Raw genomic sequence first — 24,776 nt, 5'->3', positions numbered from 1 at the left:
AGCAAATCACAGATGTCTTCCTTGGCAAATGAAGCGTGCTTTTTGATTTTTGTGATCTTAAGATTTTTGAATGGTTTAAATATGGAAAATTTGACATTGAAAAACTAATAGAGCTATCTTAATTAAGACTAGTGTACATAGTCTTTGAGGATGTCTTATTTCTCTCTTAGCACCTTTATTTAGGTTTGAGCTGCATGTAAAGTGAGGGTAGGCGCAATGTGTAAAAGTGAGAATAAAAAGTGAGAACCGATACTCAGCTGACATTAGCAACATATGATGTCCGTACACTTTGCTGGCTCACTTCACTATATATAGAAGAGGACAAGAGTTCTCTAGCCATGGACACATTAGTACATCCACGAGCCTTCATGTCCACCTAGTGTTACCTGCACCTACCTAATCACACTTCTCATTCACACAGGCCTCCAAGTGCACAACACAGTGACCTATGTACTGTAGGCTTTTCAGGGAACATGAATTATATGTGCACATGTGGTATAATCCATAGTAACCAATCAGATTTTCATCTTCATTTAGTTTATTTGCATAACTGTTCTAGAGAAAATACTGCTATATTCTAGGTGCTATGTCTTACAGCAAGTTTATAGGTTTTTTGTTTTTTTTACTCATTTTGGGCAACCCGCTTATCTTTTGTTTTGTATGTGATATCAATACTGCGCTATGAATATGTGTAGCAGCTCTATAAAATTGTGACCATTTAAAATATTAAAAAAGAGCGCTTGTATAACTAAACGCACATACCTGTAAAAATAAATTTGATTAGTGTGATAATGTTACAACTCTTTTTTGAAAAAGTGCAGGAGGTGAGAATTGATTTTTTTTAAAGGTTTAAATATCCATCAAATTGTATGAGATAACTTTCCCTGTTTTTCCCTACCTTATATGCCGGGTTCAGAGGGTTGTATATCTGGGCAGCCTGTGCGGCTATGGTGAGCCCAATTGACGGCTTCAGCTAGCGGCTCCTGTGTTCTGACCGCTCCAGCTGATGATGAAAGCTATGATGGGAGCTCAATTAGCGGCTTACACTCCTCCGTGCGGCTCCTAGTAAAAGGGTGGATAGCCCGAAACGCGTTGGATACGGACACAGCAGGAGACTGGGAAGAACTTTGAAAAAGGTTCTTAAATACTGGCACTTCAAAAAGCCGTGAGCCGCACGGAGGAGTGTAAGCCGGAGTGATCGGAGACTGTGAGCCGCCAGCCGCAGCCGCTAATTGAGCTCCCCACAGCCGTACAGACTGTACGGCTTTCATCATAAGCCGGAACAACCAGAGAACGGGAGCCGCCAGCCGCAGCCGCTAATTACGCTCCCCGCAGCCGTACAGGCTGTACAGCTTTCATCATCAGCTGGAGCGGTCAGAACACAGGAGCCGCTAGCTGAAGCCGTCAATTGGGCTCACCATAGCCGCACAGGCTGCCCAGATATACAACCCTCTGAACCCGGCATATAAGGTAGGGAAAAACAGGGAAAGTTATCTCATACAATTTGATGGATATTTAAACCTTTAAAAACAATCAATTCTCACCTCCTGCACTTTTTCAAAAAAGAGCTGTAACATTATCACACTAATCAAATTTCTTTTTACAGGTATGTGCGTTTAGTTATACAAGCGCTCTTTTTTAATATTTTAACCCGCTTATCTTGTTATGGTGCTGTCCTATTAGGGAACTCCTCTAAGCACATTGTGCCTGGTTATTGAACAAGCCTATAGAGTTTGAAGACATACAAGAAAAAAATAGGATATCTATTACAATCCTTTACTTCTTTTTAATTACAAGATTGCCTTATGTCTGTCCCATTCTTATATTTCTGTACAAATACTGTACAAAGTAATGCTTTCTTATGTATGTATGATTTGTATTTTTTTTTTCTTTTAAGACTAGTTACAATGGCCAAACATTGTGTGATGCTTTCATATTAGGCCAGTCATACAGCACCTAAACCTCTGATTGGTTTGGCCACACATTGTACCACTAAATTAATTACATTTAGTCATTATGTAGCACACCAATAACTTGTAGGTAACTATATACATGTTTAACTAGCGTACCAGATGTTCCAGCCCTGAGCTATTCAAAATCTTACTGGACGGAAAAGTTGTTGATGAATTTTTGGGGCACATGCAAGTAGCATCAAAGTACTTTTTTAGTTGAAATTATTTATTAATAATTTTAAAAGAAAAAAAACCCACAAAAAACTGTTTTTGTGTTGTTGTTTTTTTGTACGTAGATGCCAGTTCATCACAACCTTAAGGACCTCTTGGCTATTCGAGTAGAGCTACAGAAGAAAGTGGAGGAACTCCAGCGTGAAGCAACAACCAGATCGGTGTCTTCCTCTTCTGACCGAGGATCTTCTCCTTCACATTCTGCCACCCCTGTACACGCTGCTGTCTGATGGGCAGCATGGACTGAGAGGGACAGTGTGAGACATGTTGGCCTACTGCCGGTGCCCTCTGTATGAGAAGGTATCCTCTAACACATTTCAGGCACCAAGGGATCAATACGATGTTTCTGGATTTTGCTCATCGCTCCATCTGCTGTAGACTGCAGCTGTGAGGAAGAAAAGAAGTATCATATTTTTTTTCTTTTCATTTTGCATGCTGGAAGTCATTCCATTTTCTCTCCAGATAGGACTTGTATATATGAATGCTACTGTTCATCATTGTTTACAGGCCTCGCACCTTTATTAGCTGTTATAGTGGAACATGTTATCCAGTGCAATTTAAGCTTTATGGAACGTTTTTAGTCAAAGCTAAGTTTTACTTCAATTTTTTTTTTTTTTTTGAGAGATCAAGGTTGCCATAACTGTCGGCAGTTGAATGCAATAGTGTAACTGTATATTATTGCTGGAAGAACTTTAAAGTCTCTAAGAAAGGGTCCAGTCCTGGAAGAGATAGTGTGTTTAATGTAAGTTAAATTCCATGTTGCACCTATTTAAAAACAAAAGCAATGCACCTGAAGCCATGTAAAGCATATTGAACAATTAAGTGAAGAAAAGTAACCATATGTAAGTTATCCTGTTGAACCTAAATATGTATTTGTATAGTGTTTTTACCTCAGAAAATAAGAATTTTACTCTGCCATTGGTGTTTTCCTTGTTGGACATGGAGTTAGTAACTATTAATAGTATTGACTATAAACATAAGCAAGGGAATATTATTGCCTACTGTACAGGTAATATACAGGTAGCAGTGACAATAGACATCAATAGTACGGTATAATCTGACAGAACATTGGAACAACACAAAGCAAATGACCAAAAACTAGGTAGGATGTAAGTGTGGCTACGTTTGGGAGACTCACCATATATATATAGACAGGCATGGGATGATGAGTCACGGGCAGTAAAGCACTAAAAAAATTGAGACGGTACCCAGTGAAGGGTATGCACACAGAATTATAGTTGCTGAAGGGTACAAGAAGCACTGGAAGTAAGGATAGTGCTGGCTATTAACAAGATGGAGAACCCTGCTTATGAGATCTTACATGCTCAGGAAATGGATGAACAAGGGGAGGGTGAACTGGGGAGAAGAAAAGGGTCATGGGGTGAGAGAAGAATGGATATTTAGAAGGCATGTTAGGCTTTTCTGAAAAGCTATATTTTGAGTGAAAGTTTAAAGAGAATTGTCAAAGGTGCATTTTTAGTTCTTTGCTTCAATTGATGCTAAACTGAAATCTCAGTTAATCACATTGGTCGCACAAATTATTCTGTAGCATCACTTGTGGCGTCATCTCTGCTGAGTAAAATGGCTCAGTGAAAATCAAAAATTATGTTTGAAAAACATACGAGTAAATACATAATAACAGGGGCATAGCCAGAACATTGTGGGCCCCATAGCAACATTTTGAAGGAGCCCCTATCCTATTGCTTCTAGAGAAACACCTATCTGCAGCAATTGTTAATGTTATGCCCCATAATCGTGCCCTGGCTCATTTTCTGAACCATAGTAGTGCCTCAGTTAATGTTAGGCCCCATAGTAGCATGCTCATTTATTTTATGAACCATAGTAGTGCCTTAGGTTTCGTTATGTCACATTGCAGGGCTGCCAGTACACAACACAGTACCCCCAACTGACACTGTGACATACAGTGTCCCCAGATCATATTATGTCACATTACAGTGCTCCCAGATTATATTATGCCACACTGTAGTGCCTCACTCCATATTGTGCCACGGTACAGTGTCCCAGTTCATATTCTGTAACATTATAATGTCCTTCAGTTAATTTTACACCACATTACTTTGAACAGGCCCCAAATCCAAAGTTTGTAAAGGCGCCCGTGGACCACCCAATAGTGAAAAATGTACATTACACATGTAACTGTGACGGTGAAGGTGGGCTCCTCTCAGCTCTGGGCCCCATAGCAGCTGCACTCCGCTCCGCTCTTGCATATTAATAATAAGGTCATCTCCTGGAGGCAGAATTATATGCGGGAATGCCACACTGCAGGTGCAGGTGAAATCTCTACTGGATATTTCTCTGACGTCCTAAGTGGATGCTGGGGACTCCGTCAGGACCATGGGGATTAGCGGCTCCGCAGGAGACAGGGCACAAAAATAAAATCTTTAGGACTAGGTGGTGTGCACTGGCTCCTCCCCCTATGACCCTCCTCCAAGCCTCAGTTAGGTTTTTGTGCCCGGCCGAGAAGGGTGCAATCTAGGTAGCTCTCCTGAGCTGCTTAGACTAAAAGTATAGACTTAGGTTTTTTTATTTTCAGTGAGTCCTGCTGGCAACAGGCTCACTGCATCGAGGGACTAAGGGGAGAAGAAGCGAACTCACCTGCGTGCAGAGTGGATTGGGCTTCTTGGCTACTGGACATTAGCTCCAGAGGGACGATCACAGGCCCAGCCATGGATGGGTCCCAGAGCCGCGCCGCCGGCCCCCTTACAGAGCCAGAAGAGTGAAGAGGTCCAGAAATCGGCGGCAGAAGGCATCTTGTCTTCAAGAAAGGTAGCGCACAGCACTGCAGCTGTGCGCCATTGCTCTCAGCACACTTCACACTCTGGTCACTGAGGGTGCAGGGCGCTGGGGGGGGGCGCCCTGAGACGCAATGAAAACACCATTTCTCTGACGTCCTAGTGGATGCTGGGGACTCCGTCAGGACCATGGGGATATAGCGGCTCCGCAGGAGACAGGGCACAATAATAAAAGCTTTAGGATCAGGTGGTGTGCACTGGCTCCTCCCCCTATGACCCTCCTCCAAGCCTCAGTTAGATTTTTGTGCCCGACGAGAAGGGTGCAATCTAGGTGGCTCTCCTGAGCTGCTTAGAATAAAAGTTTAAGTTAGGTTTTTTATTTTCAGTGAGTCCTGCTGGCAACAGGCTCACTGCTACGAGGGACTTAGGGGAGAGAAGAAAACTCACCTGCGTGCAGGATGGATTTGCTTCTTAGGCTACTGGACACCATTAGCTCCAGAGGGAGTCGGAACACAGGTCTCACCCTGGGGTTCGTCCCGGAGCCGTGCCGCCGACCCCCCTTGCAGATGCCGAAGTTGAAGAGGTCCAGAAACAGGCGGCAGAAGACTTTCAGTCTTCATAAGGTAGCGCACAGCACTGCAGCTGTGCGCCATTGTTGTCAGCACACTTCACCAACAGTCACCAACTGTCACTGAGGGTGCAGGGCGCTGGGGGGGGCGCCCTGGGCAGCAATGTTTAATACCTTTTTATGGCTAAAATACATCACATATAGCCCTTGAGGCTATATGGATGTATTTAACCCCTGCCAGATCTCACAAACTCCGGGAGAAGAGCCCGCCAAAAAGGGGGCGGGGCCTATTCTCCTCAGCACACGGCGCCATTTTCCTGCTCAGCTCTGCTGTGAGGAAGGCTCCCAGGCTATCCCCTGCACTGCACTACAGAAACAGGGTTAAAACAGAGAGGGGGGGCACTTATTTGGCGATATGATTACATATATAAAATTGCTATAAGGGAAAACACTTGTATAAGGGGTTGTCCCTGTATAATTATAGCGTTTTTGGTGTGTGCTGGCAAACTCTCCCTCTGTCTCCCCAAAGGGCTAGTGGGGTCCTGTCCTCTGTCAGAGCATTCCCTGTGTGTGTGCTGTGTGTCGGTACGTGTGTGTCGACATGTAGGAGGACGATGTTGGTGAGGAGGCGGAGCAAATTGCCTGTATTGGTGATGTCACTCTCTAGGGAGTCGACACTGGAATGGATGGCTTATTTAGGAATTACGTGATAATGTCAACACGCTGTAAGGTCGGTTGACGACATGAGACGGCCGGCAAACAAATTAGTACCTGTCCAGGCGTCTCAGACACCGTCAGGGGCTTGTAAAAACGCCCATTTACCTCAGTCGGTCGACACAGACACAGACACGGACACTGACTCCAGTGTCGACGGTGAAGAAACAAACGTATTTTCCTTTAGGGCCACACGTTTCATGTTAAGGGCAATGAAGGAGGTGTTACATATTTCTGATACTACAAGTACCACAAATAAGGGTATTATGTAGGGTGTGAATAAACTACTTATAGTTTTTCCTGAATCAGATAAATTAAATGAAGTGTGTGATGATACGTGGGTTTCCTCCGATAGAAAATTATTGGCGGTATACCCTTTCCCGCCAGAAGTTAGGGCGAGTTGGGAAACACACCTTAGGGTGAATAAGGCGCTCACACGCTTATAAAAACAAGTGGCGTTACCGTCTCCAGATACGGCAGCCCTCAAGGAGCCAGCTGATAGGAAGCTGAAAAAATATCCTAAAAGTATATACACATATACTGGTGTTATACTACGACCAGCAATCGCCTCAGCCTGGATGTGCAGCGCTGAGGGGGCTTGGTCGGATTTCCTGACTGAAAATATTGATACCCTTGACAGGGACAAGATTTTATTGACTATAGAGCATTTTAAGGATGCATTTCTATATATGCGAGATGCGCAGAGGGATATTTGCATTCTGGCATCAAGAGTAAATGTGATGTCCATATCTGCCAGACGACAGTGGTCAGGTGATGCAGATTCCAGACGGCACATGGAAGTATTGCCGTATAAAGGGGCGGTCCATCGGACCTGGTGGCCATGGCAACAGCTGAAAAATCCACCTTTTGTTACCCCAAGTCACATCTCAGCAGAAAAGGACACAGTCTTTTCAGTCTCAGTCCTTTCGTCCCCTTAAGGGCAGGCGGGCAAAAGGGCCAGTCATATCTGCCCAGGGGTAGAGGAAAGGGAAGAAGACTGCAGCAGGCAGCCCATTCCCAGGAACAGAAGCCCTCCACAGCTTCTGCCAAGTCCGCAGCATGACGCTGGGGCCGTACAAGCGGACTCAGGTGCGGTAGGGGGTCATCTCAAGAGTTTCAGCACGCAGTGGGCTCACTCACAAGTGGACTCCTGGATCCTACACGTAGTATCCCAGGTGTACATTGGAAATTCGAGACGTCTCCCCCTCACAAGTTCCTGAAGTCTGCTTTACCAACGTCTCCCTCCGACAGGGAGGCAGTATTGGGAACAATTCACAGGCTGTATTCCCAGCAGGTGATAATCAAAGTACCCCTTCTACAACAAGGGAAGGGGTATTATTCCACACTATATTGTGGTACTGAAGCCAGACGGCTAGGTGAGATCTGAAATATTTGAACACTTACATACAAGCGTTCAAATCAAGATGGAGTCACTCAGAGCAGTGATAGCGAACCAGGAAGAAGGGGACGATATGGTGTCACTGGATATCAGGGACGCTTACCTACATGTCCAAATTTGCCCTTCTCACCAAGGGTACCTCAGGTTCGTGGTACAGAACTGTCACTATCAGTTCAGACGCTGCCGTTTGGATTGTCCACGGCACCCCGGGTCTTTACCAAGGTAATGGCCGAAATGATGATTCTTCTTAAAAGAAATATGGACGCTTTCCTGATAAGGGCAAGGTCCAGAGAACAGTTGGAGGTCGGAGTAGCACTATCTTAAGTAGTTCTACGACAGCACGAGTGGATTCTAAATATTCCAAAATCGCAGTTTTTCCGACGACACGTCTACTGTTCCTAGGGATGATTCTGGACACAGTCCAGAAAAGGATGTTTTCTCCCGGAGAAGAAAGCCAGGGAGTTATCCGAGCTAGTCAGGAACCTCCTAAAACCAGGAAAAGTATCAGTGCATCATTGCACAAGGATCCTGTGAAAAATGGTGGTTTCTTACAAAGCGATCCCATTCGGTAGATTTCACGCAAGAACCTTTACGTGGGATCTGCTGGAAAAATGGTCCGGATCGCATCTTCAAATGCATCAGCGGATAACCCTGTCTCCAAGGACAAGGGTGTTTCTTCTGCGGTGGCTGCAGAGTGCTCATCTATGAAAGGGCCGCAGATTCGGCATTCAGGACTGGGTCCTGGTGACCACGGATGCCAGCCTGAGTGGCTGGGGAGCAGTCACACAAGGAAAAAATTTCCAGAGAGTGTGATCGAGTCTGGAGACTTCTCTCCACATAAATATACTGGAGCTAAGGGCAATTTACAATGCTCTAAGCTTAGCAAGACCTCTGCTTCAAGGTCAGCCGGTATTGATCCAGTGGGACAACATCACGGCAGTCGCCCACGTAAACAGACAGGGCGGCACAAGAAGCAGGAGGGAAATGGCAGAAACTGCAAGGATTCTTCGCTGGGCGAAAAATCATGTGATAACACTCTCAGCAGTGTTCATTCCGGGAGTGGAAAACTGGGAAGCAGACTTCCTCAGCAGGCATGACCTCCACCCGGGAGAGTGGGGACTTCATCGGGAAGTCTTCCACATGATTGTAAACCGTTGTGAAAAACCAAAGGTGGACATGATGGCGTCCCGCCTGAACAAAAAACTAGATATTGCGCCAGGTCAAGGGACCCTCAGGCAATAGCGGTGGACGCTCTGGTAACACTGTGGATGTACCAGTCAGAGTATGTGTTCCCTCCTATGCCTCTCATACAAAAAGTACTGAGAATCATAAGAGGGAGATGAGTAAGAATGATACTCGTGGTTCCGGATTGGCCAAGAAGGACTTGGTACCCGAAACTTCAAGAGATGTTCACGGAAGACCCGTGGCCTCTACCTTTAAGAAAGGACCTGCTCCAGCAGGGGCCTTGTCTGTTCCAAGACTTACCGCGGCCGCGTTTGACGGCATGGCGGTTGAACGCCGGATCCTGAAAGGGCATTCCAGATGAAGTCATCCCTACCCTGGTCGAAGACAGGAAGGATGTAACCGCAAAACATTTTCACCGCATTTGGCGAAGATATGTTGCGTGGTGTGAGGCCAAGAAGGCCCCTACAGAGGAATTCCAACTGGGTCGTTTCCTACATTTCCTGAAAACAGGACTGTCTATGGGCCTAAAATTAGGGTCCATTAAGGTTCAAATTTCGGCCCTGTCGAATTTCTTCCAGAAAGAATTGGCTTTAGTGCCTGACGTTCAGATGTTTGTAAAAGGGGTACTGCATATACAGCCTCCTTTTGTGCCCCAGTGGCACCTTGGGATCTCAATGTTGTTTTGAGTTTCCTAAAGTCACATTGGTTTGAACCACTCACCACTGTGGACTTAAAATATCTCACATGGAAGGTGACGATGCTATTAGCCCTGGCTTCAGCCAGGCGTGTGTCAGAATTGGCGGCTTTATCATATATAAAGCCCTTACTTAATTTTTCATTCTGACAGGGCAGAATTGAGGACTCGTCCTCAATTTCTCCTTAAGGTGTTTTCTGTTTTTCACATGAACCAACCTATTGTGGTACCTGCGGGTACTAGGGACTTGGAGGACTCCAAGTTACTTGACGTTGTCAGGGCCCTGAAAAATATGTTTCCAGGAAGGCTGGAGTCAGAAAATCTGACTCGCTGTTTAGCCTGTATGCACCCAACAAGATGGGTGCTCCTGCTTCTAAGCAGACGATTGCTCGCTGGATTTGTAATACAATTCAGTTTACACATTCTGTGGCAGGCCTGCCACAGCCAAAATCGGTAAAAGCCCATTCCAAAAGGAAGGGGGCTCATCTTGGGCGACTGCCCGAGGGGTCTCGGCTTTACAACTTTGCCGAGCAGTTACTTGGTCAGGGGAAAACACGTTTGCTAAATTCTACAAATTTGATACCCTGGCTGAGGAGGACATGGAGTTCTCTCATTCGGTGCTGCAGGGTCATCCGCACTCTCCCGCCCGTTTGGGAGCTTTGGTATAATCCCCATGGTCCTGACGGAGTCCCCAGCATCCACTAGGACGTCAGAGAAAATAAGATTTTACTTACCGATAAATCTATTTCTCGTAGTCCGTAGTGGATGCTGGGCGCCCATCCCAAGTGCGGATTGTCTGCAATACTTGTACATAGTTATTGTTACAAAAATCGGGTTATTCTTGTTGTGAGCCATCTTTTCAGAGGCTCCTTCGTTGTTATCATACTGTTAACTGGGTTCAGATCACAGGTTGTACGGTGTGATTGGTGTGGCTGGTATGAGTCTTACCCGGGATTCAATATCCTTCCTTATTATGCACGCTCGTCCGGGCACAGTATCCTAACTGAGGCTTGGAGGAGGGTCATAGGGGGAGGAGCCAGTGCACACCACCTGATCCTAAAGCTTTTATTATTGTGCCCTGTCTCCTGCGGAGCCGCTATATCCCCATGGTCCTGACGGAGTCCCCAGCATCCACTACGGACTACGAGAAATAGATTTATCGGTAAGTAAAATCTTATTTTATGGTAAAAAATACATCACATATAGCTACTGGGCTATATGGATGTATTTAACCCCTGCCATTTTACTTCATAAAAAGCGGGAGAAAGGCCGCCGTGAAGGGGGCGGAGCCTGTCTCCTCAGCACACAAGCGCCATTTTCCCTCACAGCTCCGCTGGAAGGACGTCTCCCTGACTCTCCCCTGCAGTCCTGCACTACAGAAACAGGGTAAAAAAGAGAGGGGGGGGCACTAATTTGGCATATAAAAACATATATAGCAGCTATAAGGGAGAAACACTTATTTATAAGGTTGTCCCTATACATATATAGCGCTCTGGTGTGTGCTGGCAAACTCTCCCTCTGTCTCCCCAAAGGGCTAGTGGGGTCCTGTCCTCTATCAGAGCATTCCCTGTGTGTGTGCTGTGTCGGTACGCGTGTGTCGACATGTATGAGGAGGAAAATGGTGTGGAGGCGGAGCAATTGCCTGTATTAGTGATGTCACCCCCTAGGGAGTCGACACCTGACTGGATGGTCTTATTTAAGGAATTACGTGATAGTGTCAGCACTTTACAAAAAACTGTTGACGACATGAGACAGCCGGCAAGTCAGTTAGTGCCTGTCCAGGCGTCTCAAACACCGTCAGGGGCTCTAAAGCGCCCATTACCTCAGTCGGTCGACACAGACATGGACACTGACTCCAGTGTCGACGGTGAAGAAACAAACGTATTTTCCAGTAGGGCCACACGTTACATGATCACGGCAATGAAGGAGGCTTTGCATATTTCTGATACTACAAGTACCACAAAAAAGGGTATTATGTGGGGTGTAAAAAAACTACCCGTAGTTTTTCCTGAATCAGAAGAATTAAATGAAGTGTGTGATGATGCGTGGGTCTCCCCCGATAAAAAATTGCTGATATCTAAGAAATTATTGGCATTATACCCTTTCCCGCCAGAAGTTAGGGCGCGTTGGGAAACACCCCCTAGGGTGGATAAGGCACTCACACGCTTATCAAAACAAGTGGCGTTACCGTCTCCTGATACGGCCGCCCTCAAGGAGCCAGTTGATAGGAAGCTGGAAAATGTCCTAAAAAGTATATACACACATACTGGTGTTATACTGCGACCAGCGATTGCCTCAGCCTGGATGTGCAGCGCTGGGGTGGCGTGGTCGGAGTCCCTGACTGAAAATATTGATACCCTGGACAGGGACAGTATTTTATTGACTATAGAGCGTTTAAAAGATGCGTTTCTATATATGCGTGATGCACAGAGGGATATTTGCACCCTGGCATCAAGAGTAAGTGCGATGTCCATTTCTGCCAGAAGATGTTTATGGACACGACAGTGGTCAGGTGATGCGGATTCCAAACGGCATATGGAAGTATTGCCGTATAAAGGGGAGGAGTTATTTGGGGTCGGTCTTTCGGACCTGGTGGCCACGGCAACAGCTGGAAAATCCACCTTTTTACCCCAACTCACCTCTCAGCAGAAAAAGACACCGTCTTTTCAGCCTCAGTCCTTTCGTCCCCATAAGGGCAAGCGGGCAAAAGGCCAGTCATATCTGCCCCGGGGTAGAGGAAAGGGAAAAAGACTGCAGCAGACAGCCTCTTCCCAGGAACAGAAGCCCTCCACCGCTTCTGCCAAGTCCTCAGCATGACGCTGGGGCCTTACAAGCGGACTCAGGTGCGGTGGGGGGTCGTCTCAAGAGTTTCAGCGCGCAGTGGGCTCACTCGCAAGTGGACCCCTGGATCCTACAGGTAGTATCCCAGGGGTACAGATTGGAATTCGAGACGTCTCCCCCTCGCAGGTTCCTGAAGTCTGCTTTACCAACGTCTCCCTCCGACAGGGAGGCAGTATTGGAAGCAATTCACAAGCTGTATTCCCAGCAGGTGATAATCAAAGTACCCCTCCTACAACAGGGAAAGGGGTATTATTCCACACTATTTGTGGTACCGAAGCCAGACGGCTCGGTGAGACCTATTCTAAATCTGAAATCTTTGAACACTTACATACAAAGGTTCAAATTCAAGATGGAGTCACTCAGAGCAGTGATAGCGAACCTGGAAGAAGGGGACTATATGGTGTCCCTGGACATCAAGGATGCTTACCTTCATGTCCCAATTTGCCCTTCTCACCAAGGGTACCTCAGGTTCGTAGTACAGAACTGTCATTATCAGTTTCAGACGCTGCCGTTTGGATTGTCCACGGCACCCCGGGTCTTTACCAAGGTAATGGCCGAAATGATGATGATTCTTCTTCGAAGAAAAGGCGTCTTAATTATCCCTTACTTGGACGATCTCCTGATAAGGGCAAAGTCCAGGGAACAGTTGGAGGTCGGAGTAGCACTATCTCGGGTACTGCTACAACAGCACGGGTGGATTCTAAATATTCCAAAATCGCAGCTGATCCCGACGACACGTCTGCTGTTCCTAGGGATGATTCTGGACACAGTCCAGAAAAAGGTGTTTCTCCCGGAGGAGAAAGCCAGGGAGTTATCCGAGCTAGTCAGGAACCTCCTAAAACCAGGAAAAGTGTCAGTGCATCATTGCACAAGGGTCCTGGGAAAAATGGTGGCTTCTTACGAAGCGATTCCATTCGGCAGATTTCACGCAAGAACTTTTCAGTGGGATCTGCTGGACAAATGATCCGGATCGCATCTTCAGATGCATCGGCGGATAACCCTGTCTCCGAGGACAAGGGTGTCTCTTCTGTGGTGGCTGCAGAGTGCTCATCTACTAGAGGGCCGCAGATTTGGCATTCAGGATTGGATCCTGGTGACCACGGATGCCAGCCTGAGAGGCTGGGGAGCAGTCACACAAGGAAGAAATTTCCAGGGAACGTGGTCAAGTCTAGAGACTTCTCTCCACATAAATATACTGGAGCTAAGGGCAATTTACAATGCTCTATGCCTAGCAAGACCTCTGCTTCAAGGTCAGCCGGTGCTGATCCAGTCGGACAACATCACGGCAGTCGCCCACGTAAACAGACAGGGCGGCACGAGAAGCAGGAGGGCAATGGCAGAAGCTGCAAGGATTCTTCGCTGGGCGGAAAATCATGTGATAGCACTGTCAGCAGTGTTCATTCCGGGAGTGGACAACTGGGAAGCAGACTTCCTCAGCAGGCACAACCTCCACCCGGGAGAGTGGGGACTTCACACGGAAGTCTTCCACATGATTGTGAACCATTGGGAAAAACCAAAGGTGGACATGATGGCGTCCCGCCTCAACAAAAAACTGGACAGGTATTGCGCCAGGTCAAGGGACCCTCAGGCAATAGCTGTGGACGCTCTGGTAACACCGTGGGTGTACCAGTCAGTGTATGTGTTCCCTCCTCTTCCTCTCATACCCAAGGTACTGAGAATTATAAGACGGAGAGGAGTAAGAACTATACTCGTGGCTCCGGATTGGCCAAGGAGGACTTGGTACCCGGAACTTCAAGAGATGCTCACAGAGGACCCATGGCCTCTGCCGTTAAGAAGGGACTTGCTTCAGCAAGGACCCTGTCTGTTCCAAGACTTACCGCGGCTGCGTTTGACGGCATGGCGGTTGAACGCCGGATCCTAAGGGAAAAAGGCATTCCGGAAGAGGTCATACCTACCCTGGTCAAAGCCAGGAAGGAGGTGACCGCACAACATTATCACCGCATTTGGCGAAAATATGTTGCGTGGTGTGAGGCCAGGAAGGCCCCCACGGAGGAATTTCAACTCGGTCGATTCCTGCATTTCCTGCAAACAGGAGTGTCTATGGGCCTCAAATTGGGGTCCATTAAGGTTCAAATTTCGGCCCTGTCGATTTTCTTCCAGAAAGAATTGGCTTCAGTTCCTGAAGACCAGACATTCGTCAAGGGAGTACTGCATATACAACCCCCTTTTGTGCCTCCAGTGGCACCGTGGGATCTCAACGTAGTTCTGGGATTCCTCAAATCACATTGGTTTGAACCGCTCAAATCTGTGGATTTGAAATATCTCACATGGAAAGTGACCATGCTGTTGGCCCTGGCCTCGGCCAGGCGAGTGTCAGAATTGGCGGCTTTGTCTCACAAAAGCCCATATCTGATTTTCCATTCGGACAGGGCAGAACTGCGGACTCGTCCCCAGTTTCTCCCTAAGGTGGTGTCAGCGTTTCACCTGAACCAACCTATTGTGGTGCCTGCGGCTACTAGGGACTTGGAGGACTCCAAGTTGCTAGACGTTGTCAGGGCCCTGAAAATATATATTTCCAGGACGGCTGGAGTCAGGAAAACTGACTCGCTGTTTATCCTGTATGCACCCAACAAGCTGGGTGCTCCTGCTTCTAAGCAGACGATTGCTCGTTGGATTTGTAGTACAATTCAGCTTGCACATTCTGTGGCAGGCCTGCCACAGCCAAAATCTGTAAATGCCCATTCCACAAGGAAGGTGGGCTCATCTTGGGCGGCTGCCCGAGGGGTCTCGGCTTTACAACTTTGCCGAGCTGCTACTTGGTCAGGGGCAAACACGTTTGCAAAATTCTACAAATTTGATACCCTGGCTGAGGAGGACCTGGAGTTCTCTCATTCGGTGCTGCAGAGTCATCCGCACTCTCCCGCCCGTTTGGGAGCTTTGGTATAATCCCCATGGTCCTGACGGAGTCCCCAGCATCCACTTAGGACGTCAGAGAAAATAAGAATTTACTTACCGATACTTCTATTTCTCGTAGTCCGTAGTGGATGCTGGGCGCCCATCCCAAGTGCGGATTGTCTGCAATACTTGTACATAGTTATTGTTACAAAAATCGGGTTATTATTGTTGTGAGCCATCTTTTCAGAGGCTCCTCTGTTATCATGCTGTTAACTGGGTTCAGATCACAAGTTGTACAGTGTGATTGGTGTGGCTGGTATGAGTCTTACCCGGGATTCAAAATCTTTCCTTATTGTGTACGCTCGTCCGGGCACAGTATCCTAACTGAGGCTTGGAGGAGGGTCATAGGGGGAGGAGCCAGTGCACACCACCTAGTCCTAAAGCTTTTATTTTTGTGCCCTGTCTCCTGCGGAGCCGCTAATCCCCATGGTCCTGACGGAGTCCCCAGCATCCACTACGGACTACGAGAAATAGAATTATCGGTAAATAAATTCTTATTTTTTCATTATACCTGACCCGGCAGCTTGTGGAACATTGTGTTAAAGCAAAACAGCTGGATACTAAATATACATTACATACAGGCCTTACAACATTACCAGAGGAAAATACTGTTTACACAAGTAACAGAAAGGTTACACCTTCCAATCCCACAATCTGTCAAGTTCTGCTTCCACTGAAAAAGATAAAACATTGTACCTGTGACCTTGCTCTTCTGTGCGGTACTATTACTGACTGAGGAAGCTCAGGTGAGTAAGGTTTTGTGGTTTCATGTACAATATCTTGACCAATTGCACCTAAAACTCATTTCTACAATTAATGATCACTTGCAGCATCATTTGTATACTTTGTGTAGTGGAATTAGTTGTTGTGTAGGAACCGCAGAGATGTTTTGAGTGGAAAAAATAACCACTGATTTTTGTGAATGTGCTCATTTTTGTAGAGTATATGTATGTAGGGGTGTGGTATGATATGTCGACATCCATCATGTAGACAGTGACAGAATATCAACATATTGACCCTGGTTGCCCAGAGGTCACTTGCCTGATCCTGATGGCTGCAGCACCTCTATTGAGGCTTCCAGGTCCCAGCATTCATGTGACTGTCATTTCCAGGCCAAGCCGGTTTTGATTACTTTGTTGCTTTCGGCCACTAAGTGCCCTCATAGCTTCCCTTGCTTCTGGTGCCCCTACATCCAGGTTCTATTTAAATAGGATCCCAGACCAGGCACTTAGGGCCACAACTCACTGCGCTCTGGTTCTCATGACTAAGATCCCAGAGGGAATTGAAGCATTGAGAGGGGTTTACTATATATAGGGATCACATTGTTTCAAAGATGGGATTTCCTTCTTTCAAACAAGGTTGCCCCCAAGTATTTGTAAGCTATTATAGTGGACTGCCTTCTTTTGAATGATTGTGCCACATGTTTATGTCCATATGGGGGAGAAGGTACTTCTGGCGGGGCATGGGGAGCGGAGTCTATCACACCGGAGGCCACAGGACTGCAAGCCGGAACGGAGGGGGGGGGGGAGCAAGTAAGGCGGGAACCTGCGTCTTGTTAGCAGTCCATCCTCCGGTCCTGGAAGACGGACTGGGGGAGCTGGTGTGCCAGGAGTCTACTAGACCAGTGGTTCTCAAATTCGGTCCTTAAGTACCCCCAACAGTTCATGTGTTCCAGGTCACCTAGCTGGTGCACAGGTGTAGTCATTACTCACTGACATTTTAAAAGAACCACAGGTGGAGCAAATTATTTCTCTTGCAGTCCTGCGAGGAGTCCTGGAAAACATGAACTGTTAGGGGTTCTTGAGGACCGCAGTTGAGAACCACTGCACTAGACCACCGGGGCCTTTTACTGGCACAGGCATTCCTTAATAGGGCCAGAGTACCAGGTGGGTAACGCCAGCAGAGGGGAGGCCACCACATTTCTAATAATATTGCTTACAGTTTACCGTGAAATCTCCAGTAGGGATGAAATTTCACGAATATGTGAATATACTGTATATAAGCCATATGTAATATATATAATCCAGGTGGACATTTACTTGCAGAACAAAATAAGCGTATTGTTAAAACTTTGTTTTTATGGCCACTAGATGATCCTGATTACGACATGTTTACTTGCAAAAGAGCAGTTTTGCATGTAAGGAAAAGATTCAATGCCTTTTGAACATCTAATAAGTAATGGGTGTTAGTTCTTTGAGATAGCCACAGTCTAAAAAAATTGGGATAGATTTGTGTTTAAAAAATTATTTACTACAAATCATTTATTTTTCTCAATGTTTCAGGGTCTTGATAAAGGGAGCTGTGATGCACCAAAAAACATTTATATAGATCTCTTGTTCAATTATTTTTCTAATGTGGAAATTCGAATTTAAAATATTTTTGTACTGTGCTCTGTGATATGAAATACACATGGGCAGTATAATTAAAATTAGAACTATGTACTGGGTTCTATACCAAACGTTGCTGCATCTGTGGTGACTTAGTGCATCATAGTTAATACAATGAAATCAAATATTGTGAGGTGTTTTTTCTTTGTTTTTTTCTCCGTTACCGTAACCTCCCCTGTGTCTCCTGTCATCTGCTTTATTCATCGTATCAGCTAGAAGTACAGTTCATTGTAAGAATATTTACAATGTGTTGCCTGCCCTTTATAATAGGTTGTTTATATCGCATCCCTTTTACTGAGCAAAATGATAATAGTTTAATAAAAATAGTAAACTGCATTTAGGAGGCAGCCATTTTGAACTATATATTTGAGAATGGAGATTTTTAATTCTTTAAGAACTAAGGGCCATAGTTACATAGGTCTGATTCAGAGTTGCATGCAAGTCAGTTGCCGATACAGAGTTGGCTGCATCACACCTAAATATACAGTTGTTAGAGTGGCAGCCAACACACACAGTTTGCATATGCACCAGCCATTTCCCTGGTGCAAGAGACCCATTTGCATTCAGATGGATCTCTTCTCACTCTCACCTGAATAGCTCTTAATTCCACCTACAGTGGTGCTTGGAAGAGATCCCGGCCGCCAGTATGCCGGCAAGGGGGTGAGCGCAATGAAGCCCCATGCAGCCTTGCCACACGGCAGGCTGGGTGGCTTGCTGTGCTTGCCACAGGTTTAATTCCCACTCTACGGGTATCACGGACACCCACCAGTGGGCATTGCCCTGTTAGCCGGTATTTAATTTATAGCTGCATGTTTATTTTTAGTCCCTAAGTGCATAACTTTACATTTTTCTATATTGATCCTCATTCTCCACTTATCTGCCTCAACATCCATATCTGAATTAATTACCCCACAGTTTAGTATCTGCAAAAATGTACACTGTGCTTTCCAGACCTACTCCTAGGTCATTAATAAATATGTTGAACAGTAGTGGCCCGAGTACAGACCCTTGCGGTATTCCATTGTATACTGAGGCCCAGTTGAAATCATCCCATTAACTACCAGTCGCTGTTTCTTGTTATCCAGCCAATTACTTACCCAAGTACAAATAGTGTTTCCTAAACCAAGCTCTCTTAATTTGAAAATGAGTCCTATGTGGGGCACTGTCGAAAGCTTTAGCAAAATCTAAATAGAACACATCCACTGCTTTTCCCTGGTCAAGATTATCGCTCACTTTCTCATAGACGCTAATTAAGTTAGTTTAACATGACTTTTCTCTAACGTCCTAAGTGGATGCTGGGGACTCCGTAAGGACCATGGGGAATAGAGGCTCCGCAGGAGACTGGGCACATCTAAAGAAAGCTTTAGGACTATCTGGTGTGCACTGGCTCCTCCCCCTATGACCCCCCTCCAAGCCTCAGTTAGATCTCTGTGCCCGAACGAGAAGGGTGCACACTAGGGGCTCTCCTGAGCTTCTTAGTTAAAGTTTTAGTTTAGGTTTTTTATTTTCAGTGAGACCTGCTGGCAACAGGCTCACTGCATCGAGGGACTAAGGGGAGAAGAAGCGAACTCACCTGCGTGCAGAGTGGATTGGGCTTCTTAGGCTACTGGACATTAGCTCCAGAGGGACGATCACAGGCCCAGCCATGGATGGGTCCCAGAGCCGCGCCGCCGGCCCCCTTACAGAGCCAGAAGACAGAAGAGGTCCGGAAAATCGGCGGCAGAAGACATCCTGTCTTCACCAAGGTAGCGCACAGCACTGCAGCTGTGCGCCATTGCTCCTCAGCACACTTCGGTCACTGAGGGTGCAGGGCGCTAGGGGGGGGGGGCGCCCTGAGCAGCAATAAAAACACCTTGGCTGGCGAAAATACATCACATACAGCCCCCAGGGCTATATGGATGAATTTTAACCCCTGCCAGAATCCATAAAAAAGCAGGAGAAAAGTCCGCGAAAAAGGGGCGGAGCCTATCTCCTCAGCACACTGGCGCCATTTTCCCTCACAGCTCAGTTGGAGGGAAGCTCCCCTGGCTCTCCCCTGCAGTCACTACACTACAGAAAGGGTTAAAAAAGAGAGGGGGGCACTAATTAGGCGCAGTATTAACAATACAGCAGCTATAAGGGGAAAAACACTTATATAAGGTTATCCCTGTATATATATAGCGCTTTGGTGTGTGCTGGCAAACTCTCCCTCTGTCTCCCCAAAGGGCTAGTGGGGTCCTGTCCTCTATCAGAGCATTCCCTGTGTGTGTGCTGTATGTCGGTACGTTTGTGTCGACATGTATGAGGAGAAAAATGATGTAGAGACGGAGCAGATTGCCTGTAATAGTGATGTCACCCCCTAGGGGGTCGACACCTGAGTGGATGAACTGTTGGAAGGAATTACGTGACAGTGTCAGCTCTGTATAAAAGACAGTGGTTGACATGAGACAGCCGGCTACTCAGCTTGTGCCTGTCCAGACGTCTCATAGGCCGTCAGGGGCTCTAAAGCGCCCGTTACCTCAGATGGCAGATATAGACGCCGACACGGATACTGACTCCAGTGTCGACGGTGAAGAGACAAATGTGACTTCCAGTAGGGCCACACGTTACATGATTGAGGCAATGAAAAATGTTTTACACATTTCTGATAATACGAGTACCACCAAAAAGGGGTATTATGTTCGGTGAGGAAAAACTACCTGTAGTTTTCCTGAATCTGAGAAATTAAATGAGGTGTGTGATGATGCGTGGTTTTCCCCCGATAACAACTGATAATTTCTAAAATGTTATTGGCATTATATCCTTTCCCGCCAGAGGTTAGGGTGCGTTGGGAAACACCCCCTAGGGTGGATAAAGCGCTCACACGCTTGTAAGGGCTCTACCCTCTCCTGAGATGGCCGCCCTTAAGGATCCTGCTGATAGAAAGCAGGAGGGTATCCTAAAATGTATTTACACACATACTGGTGTTATACTGCGACCAGCAATCGCCTCAGCCTGGATGTGCAGTGCTGGGTTGGCGTGGTCGGATTCCCTGACTGAAAATATTGATACCCTAGATAGGGACAGTATATTTTTGCCTATAGAGCATTTAAAAGATGCATTTCTATATATGCGTGATGCACAGCGGAATATTTGCCGACTGGCATCAAGTCTAAGTGCGTTGTCCATTTCTACCAGTAGAGGGTTATGGACACGTCAGTGGTCAGGTGATGCGTATTCCAAACGGCATTTGGAAGTATTGCCTTAATAAGGGGAGGAGTTATTTGGGGTCGGTCTTTCAGACCTGGTGACCACGGCAACAGCTGGGAAATCCACGTTTGTACCCCAGGTCGCCTCTCAACATGAGAAGACGCCGTATTATCAGGCGCAGTCTTTTCGTGGACAAGCGGGCAAAATGTTCCTCATTTCTGCCCCGTGACAGAGGGAGAGGAAAAAGGCTGCAGAAATCAGCCAGTTCCCAGGAACAGAAACCCTCTCCCGCCTCTGCCAAGCCCTCAGTATGACGCTGGGGCTTTACAAGCAGAATCAGGCACGGTGGGGGGCCCGTCTCAATGAATTTCAGCGCGCAGTGGGCTCACTCGCAAGTAGACCCCTGGATCCTTCAGGTGATATCTCAGGGGTACAAATTAGAATTCGAGACGTCTCCCCCTCGCCGTTTTCCTAAAGTCGGCTTTACCGATGTCTCCTTCTGACAGGGAGACAGTTTTGGAAGCCATTCACAAGCTGTATTCCCAGCAGGTGATAATCAAGGTACCCCTCCTGCAACAGGGAACGGGGTATTATTCCACACTGTTGTGGTACCGAAGCCGGACGGCTCGGTGAGACCGATTCTAAATCTAAAATCTTTGAACACTTACATACAGAGGTTCAAATTCAAGATTGAGTCACTCAGAGCAGTGATTGCGAACCTGGAAGAAGGGGACTACATGATGTCTCGGGACATCAAGGATGCTTACCTTCATGTCAAAATTTACCCTTCTCACCAAGGGTACCTCAGGTTTATGGTACAGAACTGTCACTATCAGTTCAGACGCTGCCGTATGGATGGTCCACGGCACCCCGGGTCTTTACCAAGGTAATGGCCGAAATGATGATATTCCTTCGAAGGAAGGGAATTTTAGTTATCCCTTACTTGGACGATTCCCTGATAAGGGTAAGATCCAGGGAACAGTTGGAGGTCGGTGTAGCACTATCTCAGGTAGTGTTGCGGCAGCACGATTGGATTCTCAATATTCCAAAATCGCAGCTGGTTCCGACGACTTGTCTTCTGTTCCTAGGGATGATCCTGGACACAGTCCAGAAAAAGGTGTTTCTCCCGGAGGGGAAAGACAGGGAGTTATCCGAGCTAGTCAGGAACCTCCTAAAACCGAGCCAAGTCTCAGTGCATCAATGCACAAGGGTTCTGGGTAAAATGGTGGCTTCCTACGAAGCAATCCCATTCGGCAGATTCCACGCAAGAACTTTCCAGTGGGACCTGCTGGACAAATGGTCCGGGTCGCATCTTCAGATGCATCAGCGGATAACCCTGTCACCAAGGACAAGGGTGTCCCTCCTGTGGTGGTTGCAGAGTGCTCATCTTCTAGAGGGCCGCAGATTCGGCATTCAGGACTGGGTCCTGGTGACCACGGATGCCAGCCTGCGAGGCTGGGGAGCAGTCACACAGGGAAGGAATATCCAGGGCTTATGGTCAAGCCTGGAGACATCACTTCACATAAATATCCTGAAGCTAAGGGCCATTTACAATGCTCTAAGCTTAGCAAGACCTCTGCTTCAAGGTCAGCCGGTGTTGATCCAGTCGGACAACATCACGGCAGTCACCCACGTAAACAGACAGGGTGGCACAAGAAGCAGGAGGGCAATGGCAGAAGCTGCAAGGATTCTTCGCTGGGCGGAAAATCATGTGATAGCACTGTCAGCAGTACTCATTCCGGGAGTGGACAACTGGGAAGCAGACTTCCTCAGCACGACCTCCACCCGGGAGAGTGGGGACTTCACCCAGAAGTCTTCCACATGATTATAAACCGTTGGGAAAAACTCGACAGGTATTGCGCCAGGTCAAGGGAGCCTCAGGCAATAGCTGTAGACGCTCTGGTAACACCGTGGGTGTACCAGTCAGTGTATGTGTTCCCTCCTCTGCCTCTCATACCCAAGGTACTGAGATTGATAAGATGGAGAGGAGTAAGCACTATATTCGTGGCTCCGGATTGGCCAAGAAGGACTTGGTAACCGGAACTTCAAGAGATGCTCACGGAGGATCCTTGGCCTCTACCTCTAAGAAGGGACCTGCTCCAACAAGGACCCTGTCTGTTCCAAGACTTACCGCGGTTGCGTTTGACGGCATGGCGGTTGAACGCCGGATCCTGAAGGAAAAAAGGCATTCCGGATGAAGTCATCCCTATCCTGATCAAAGCCAGGAAGGATGTAACCGCAAAACATTATCACCGCATTTGGCGAAAATATGTTGCGTGGTGCGAGGCCAGTAAGGCCCGACGGAGGAAATTCAACTGGGTCGATTCCTACATTTCCTGCAAACAGGAGTGTCTATGGGCCTGAAATTGGGGTCCATTAAGGTTCAAATTTCGGCCCTGTCAATTTTCTTCCAAAAAGAACTAGCTTCAGTCCCTGAAGTTCAGACGTTTGTAAAAGGGGTACTGCATATACAGCCTCCTTTTGTGCCTCCAGTGGCACTTTGGGATCTCAATGTAGTTTTTTGGGTTCCAAAAGTCACATTGGTTTGAACCACTTAAATCTGTGGAGTTAAAATATCTCACATGGAAAGTGGTCATGCTGTTGGCCATGGCCTGGGCCAGGCGCGTGTCAGAATTGGCGGCTTTATCCTGTAAAAGCCCTTATCTGATTTTCCATTCGGACAGGGCGGAATTGAGGACTCGTCCTCAGTTTCTCCCTAAGGTGGTTTCAGCGTTTCACCTGAACCAACCTATTGTGGTGCCTGCGGCTACTAGGGACTTGGAGGACTCCAAGTTGCTAGACGTTGTCAGGGCCCTGAAAATATATGTTTCCAGGACGGCTGGAGTCAGAAAATCTGACTCGCTGTTTATCCTGTATGCACCCAACAAGCTGGGTGCTCCTGCTTCTAAGCAGACTATTGCTCGTTGGATTTGTAGTACAATTCAGCTTGCACATTCTGTGGCAGGCCTGCCACAGCCAAAAATCTGTAAATGCCCACTCCACAAGGAAGGTGGGCTCATCTTGGGCGGCTGCCCGAGGGGTCTCGGCTTTACAACTTTGCCGAGCAGCTACTTGGTCAGGAGCAAATACGTTTGTAAAATTCTACAAAATTGATACCCTGGCTGAGGAGGACCTGGAGTTCTCTCAATTGGTGCTGCAGAGTCATCCGCACTCTCCCGCCCGTTTGGGAGCTTTGGTATAATCCCCATGGTCCTTACGGAGTCCCCAGCATCCACTTAGGACGTTAGAGAAAATAAGAATTTACTTACCGATAATTCTATTTCTCGTAGTCCGTAGTGGATGCTGGGCGCCCATCCCAAGTGCGGATTGTCTGCAATACTGGTACATAGTTATTGTTACCAAAAAATCGGGTTATTGCTGTAGTGAGCCATCTTTTCTAGAGGCTCCTCTGTTATCATGCTGTTAACTGGGTTCAGATCACAAGTTGTACAGTGTGATTGGTGTGGCTGGTATGAGTCTTACCCGGGATTCAAAATCCTTCCTTATTGTGTACGCTCGTCCGGGCACAGTATCCTAACTGAGGCTTGGAGGGGGGTCATAGGGGGAGGAGCCAGTGCACACCAGATAGTCCTAAAGCTTTCTTTAGATGTGCCCAGTCTCCTGCGGAGCCTCTATTCCCCATGGTCCTTACGGGGTCCCCAGCATCCATGGGAATAGCGGCTCCGCAGGAGACTGGGCACAGCTAGGAAAGATTTAGGACTACCTGGTGTGCACTGGCTCCTCCCACTATGACCCTCCTCCAGACCTCAGTTAGAATCCTGTGCCCGGCTGAGCTGGATGCACACTAGGGGCTCTCCTGAGCTCCTAGAGAGAAAGTATATTTTAGGTTTTTTATTTTACAGTGAGATCTGCTGGCAACAGACTCACTGCAGCGAGGGACTAAGGGGAGAAGAAGCGAACCTACCTAACTGGTGGTAGCTAATGGACACCATTAGCTCCAGAGGGAT

At 47.1% G+C, this 24,776-nt stretch overlaps 1 protein-coding gene across 8 annotated transcripts in view; it reads left to right on the top strand.

Annotated features, from left to right (window-relative positions):
• The window catches only part of MTMR1 (myotubularin related protein 1), a 314,872-nt gene extending 311,773 nt beyond the window's left edge, over positions 1 to 3,099 (top strand). For all 8 annotated transcript variants that reach the window (XM_063937377.1, XM_063937379.1, XM_063937378.1 and 5 more), the window contains one exon: positions 2,249 to 3,099. In XM_063937377.1, the coding sequence (XP_063793447.1) occupies positions 2,249 to 2,413 (165 nt within the window). In that variant the 3' untranslated portion in view covers positions 2,414 to 3,099. The remainder of the gene's footprint in view (positions 1 to 2,248) is intronic.
• Positions 3,100 to 24,776: the final 21,677 nt, after the last annotated feature.

Source organism: Pseudophryne corroboree, chromosome 8 (assembly GCF_028390025.1).
Source record: "Pseudophryne corroboree isolate aPseCor3 chromosome 8, aPseCor3.hap2, whole genome shotgun sequence".
Classification (NCBI taxonomy): Eukaryota; Metazoa; Chordata; class Amphibia; order Anura; family Myobatrachidae; genus Pseudophryne; species Pseudophryne corroboree.
This window is presented reverse-complemented; position numbering and strand designations above follow the sequence as displayed.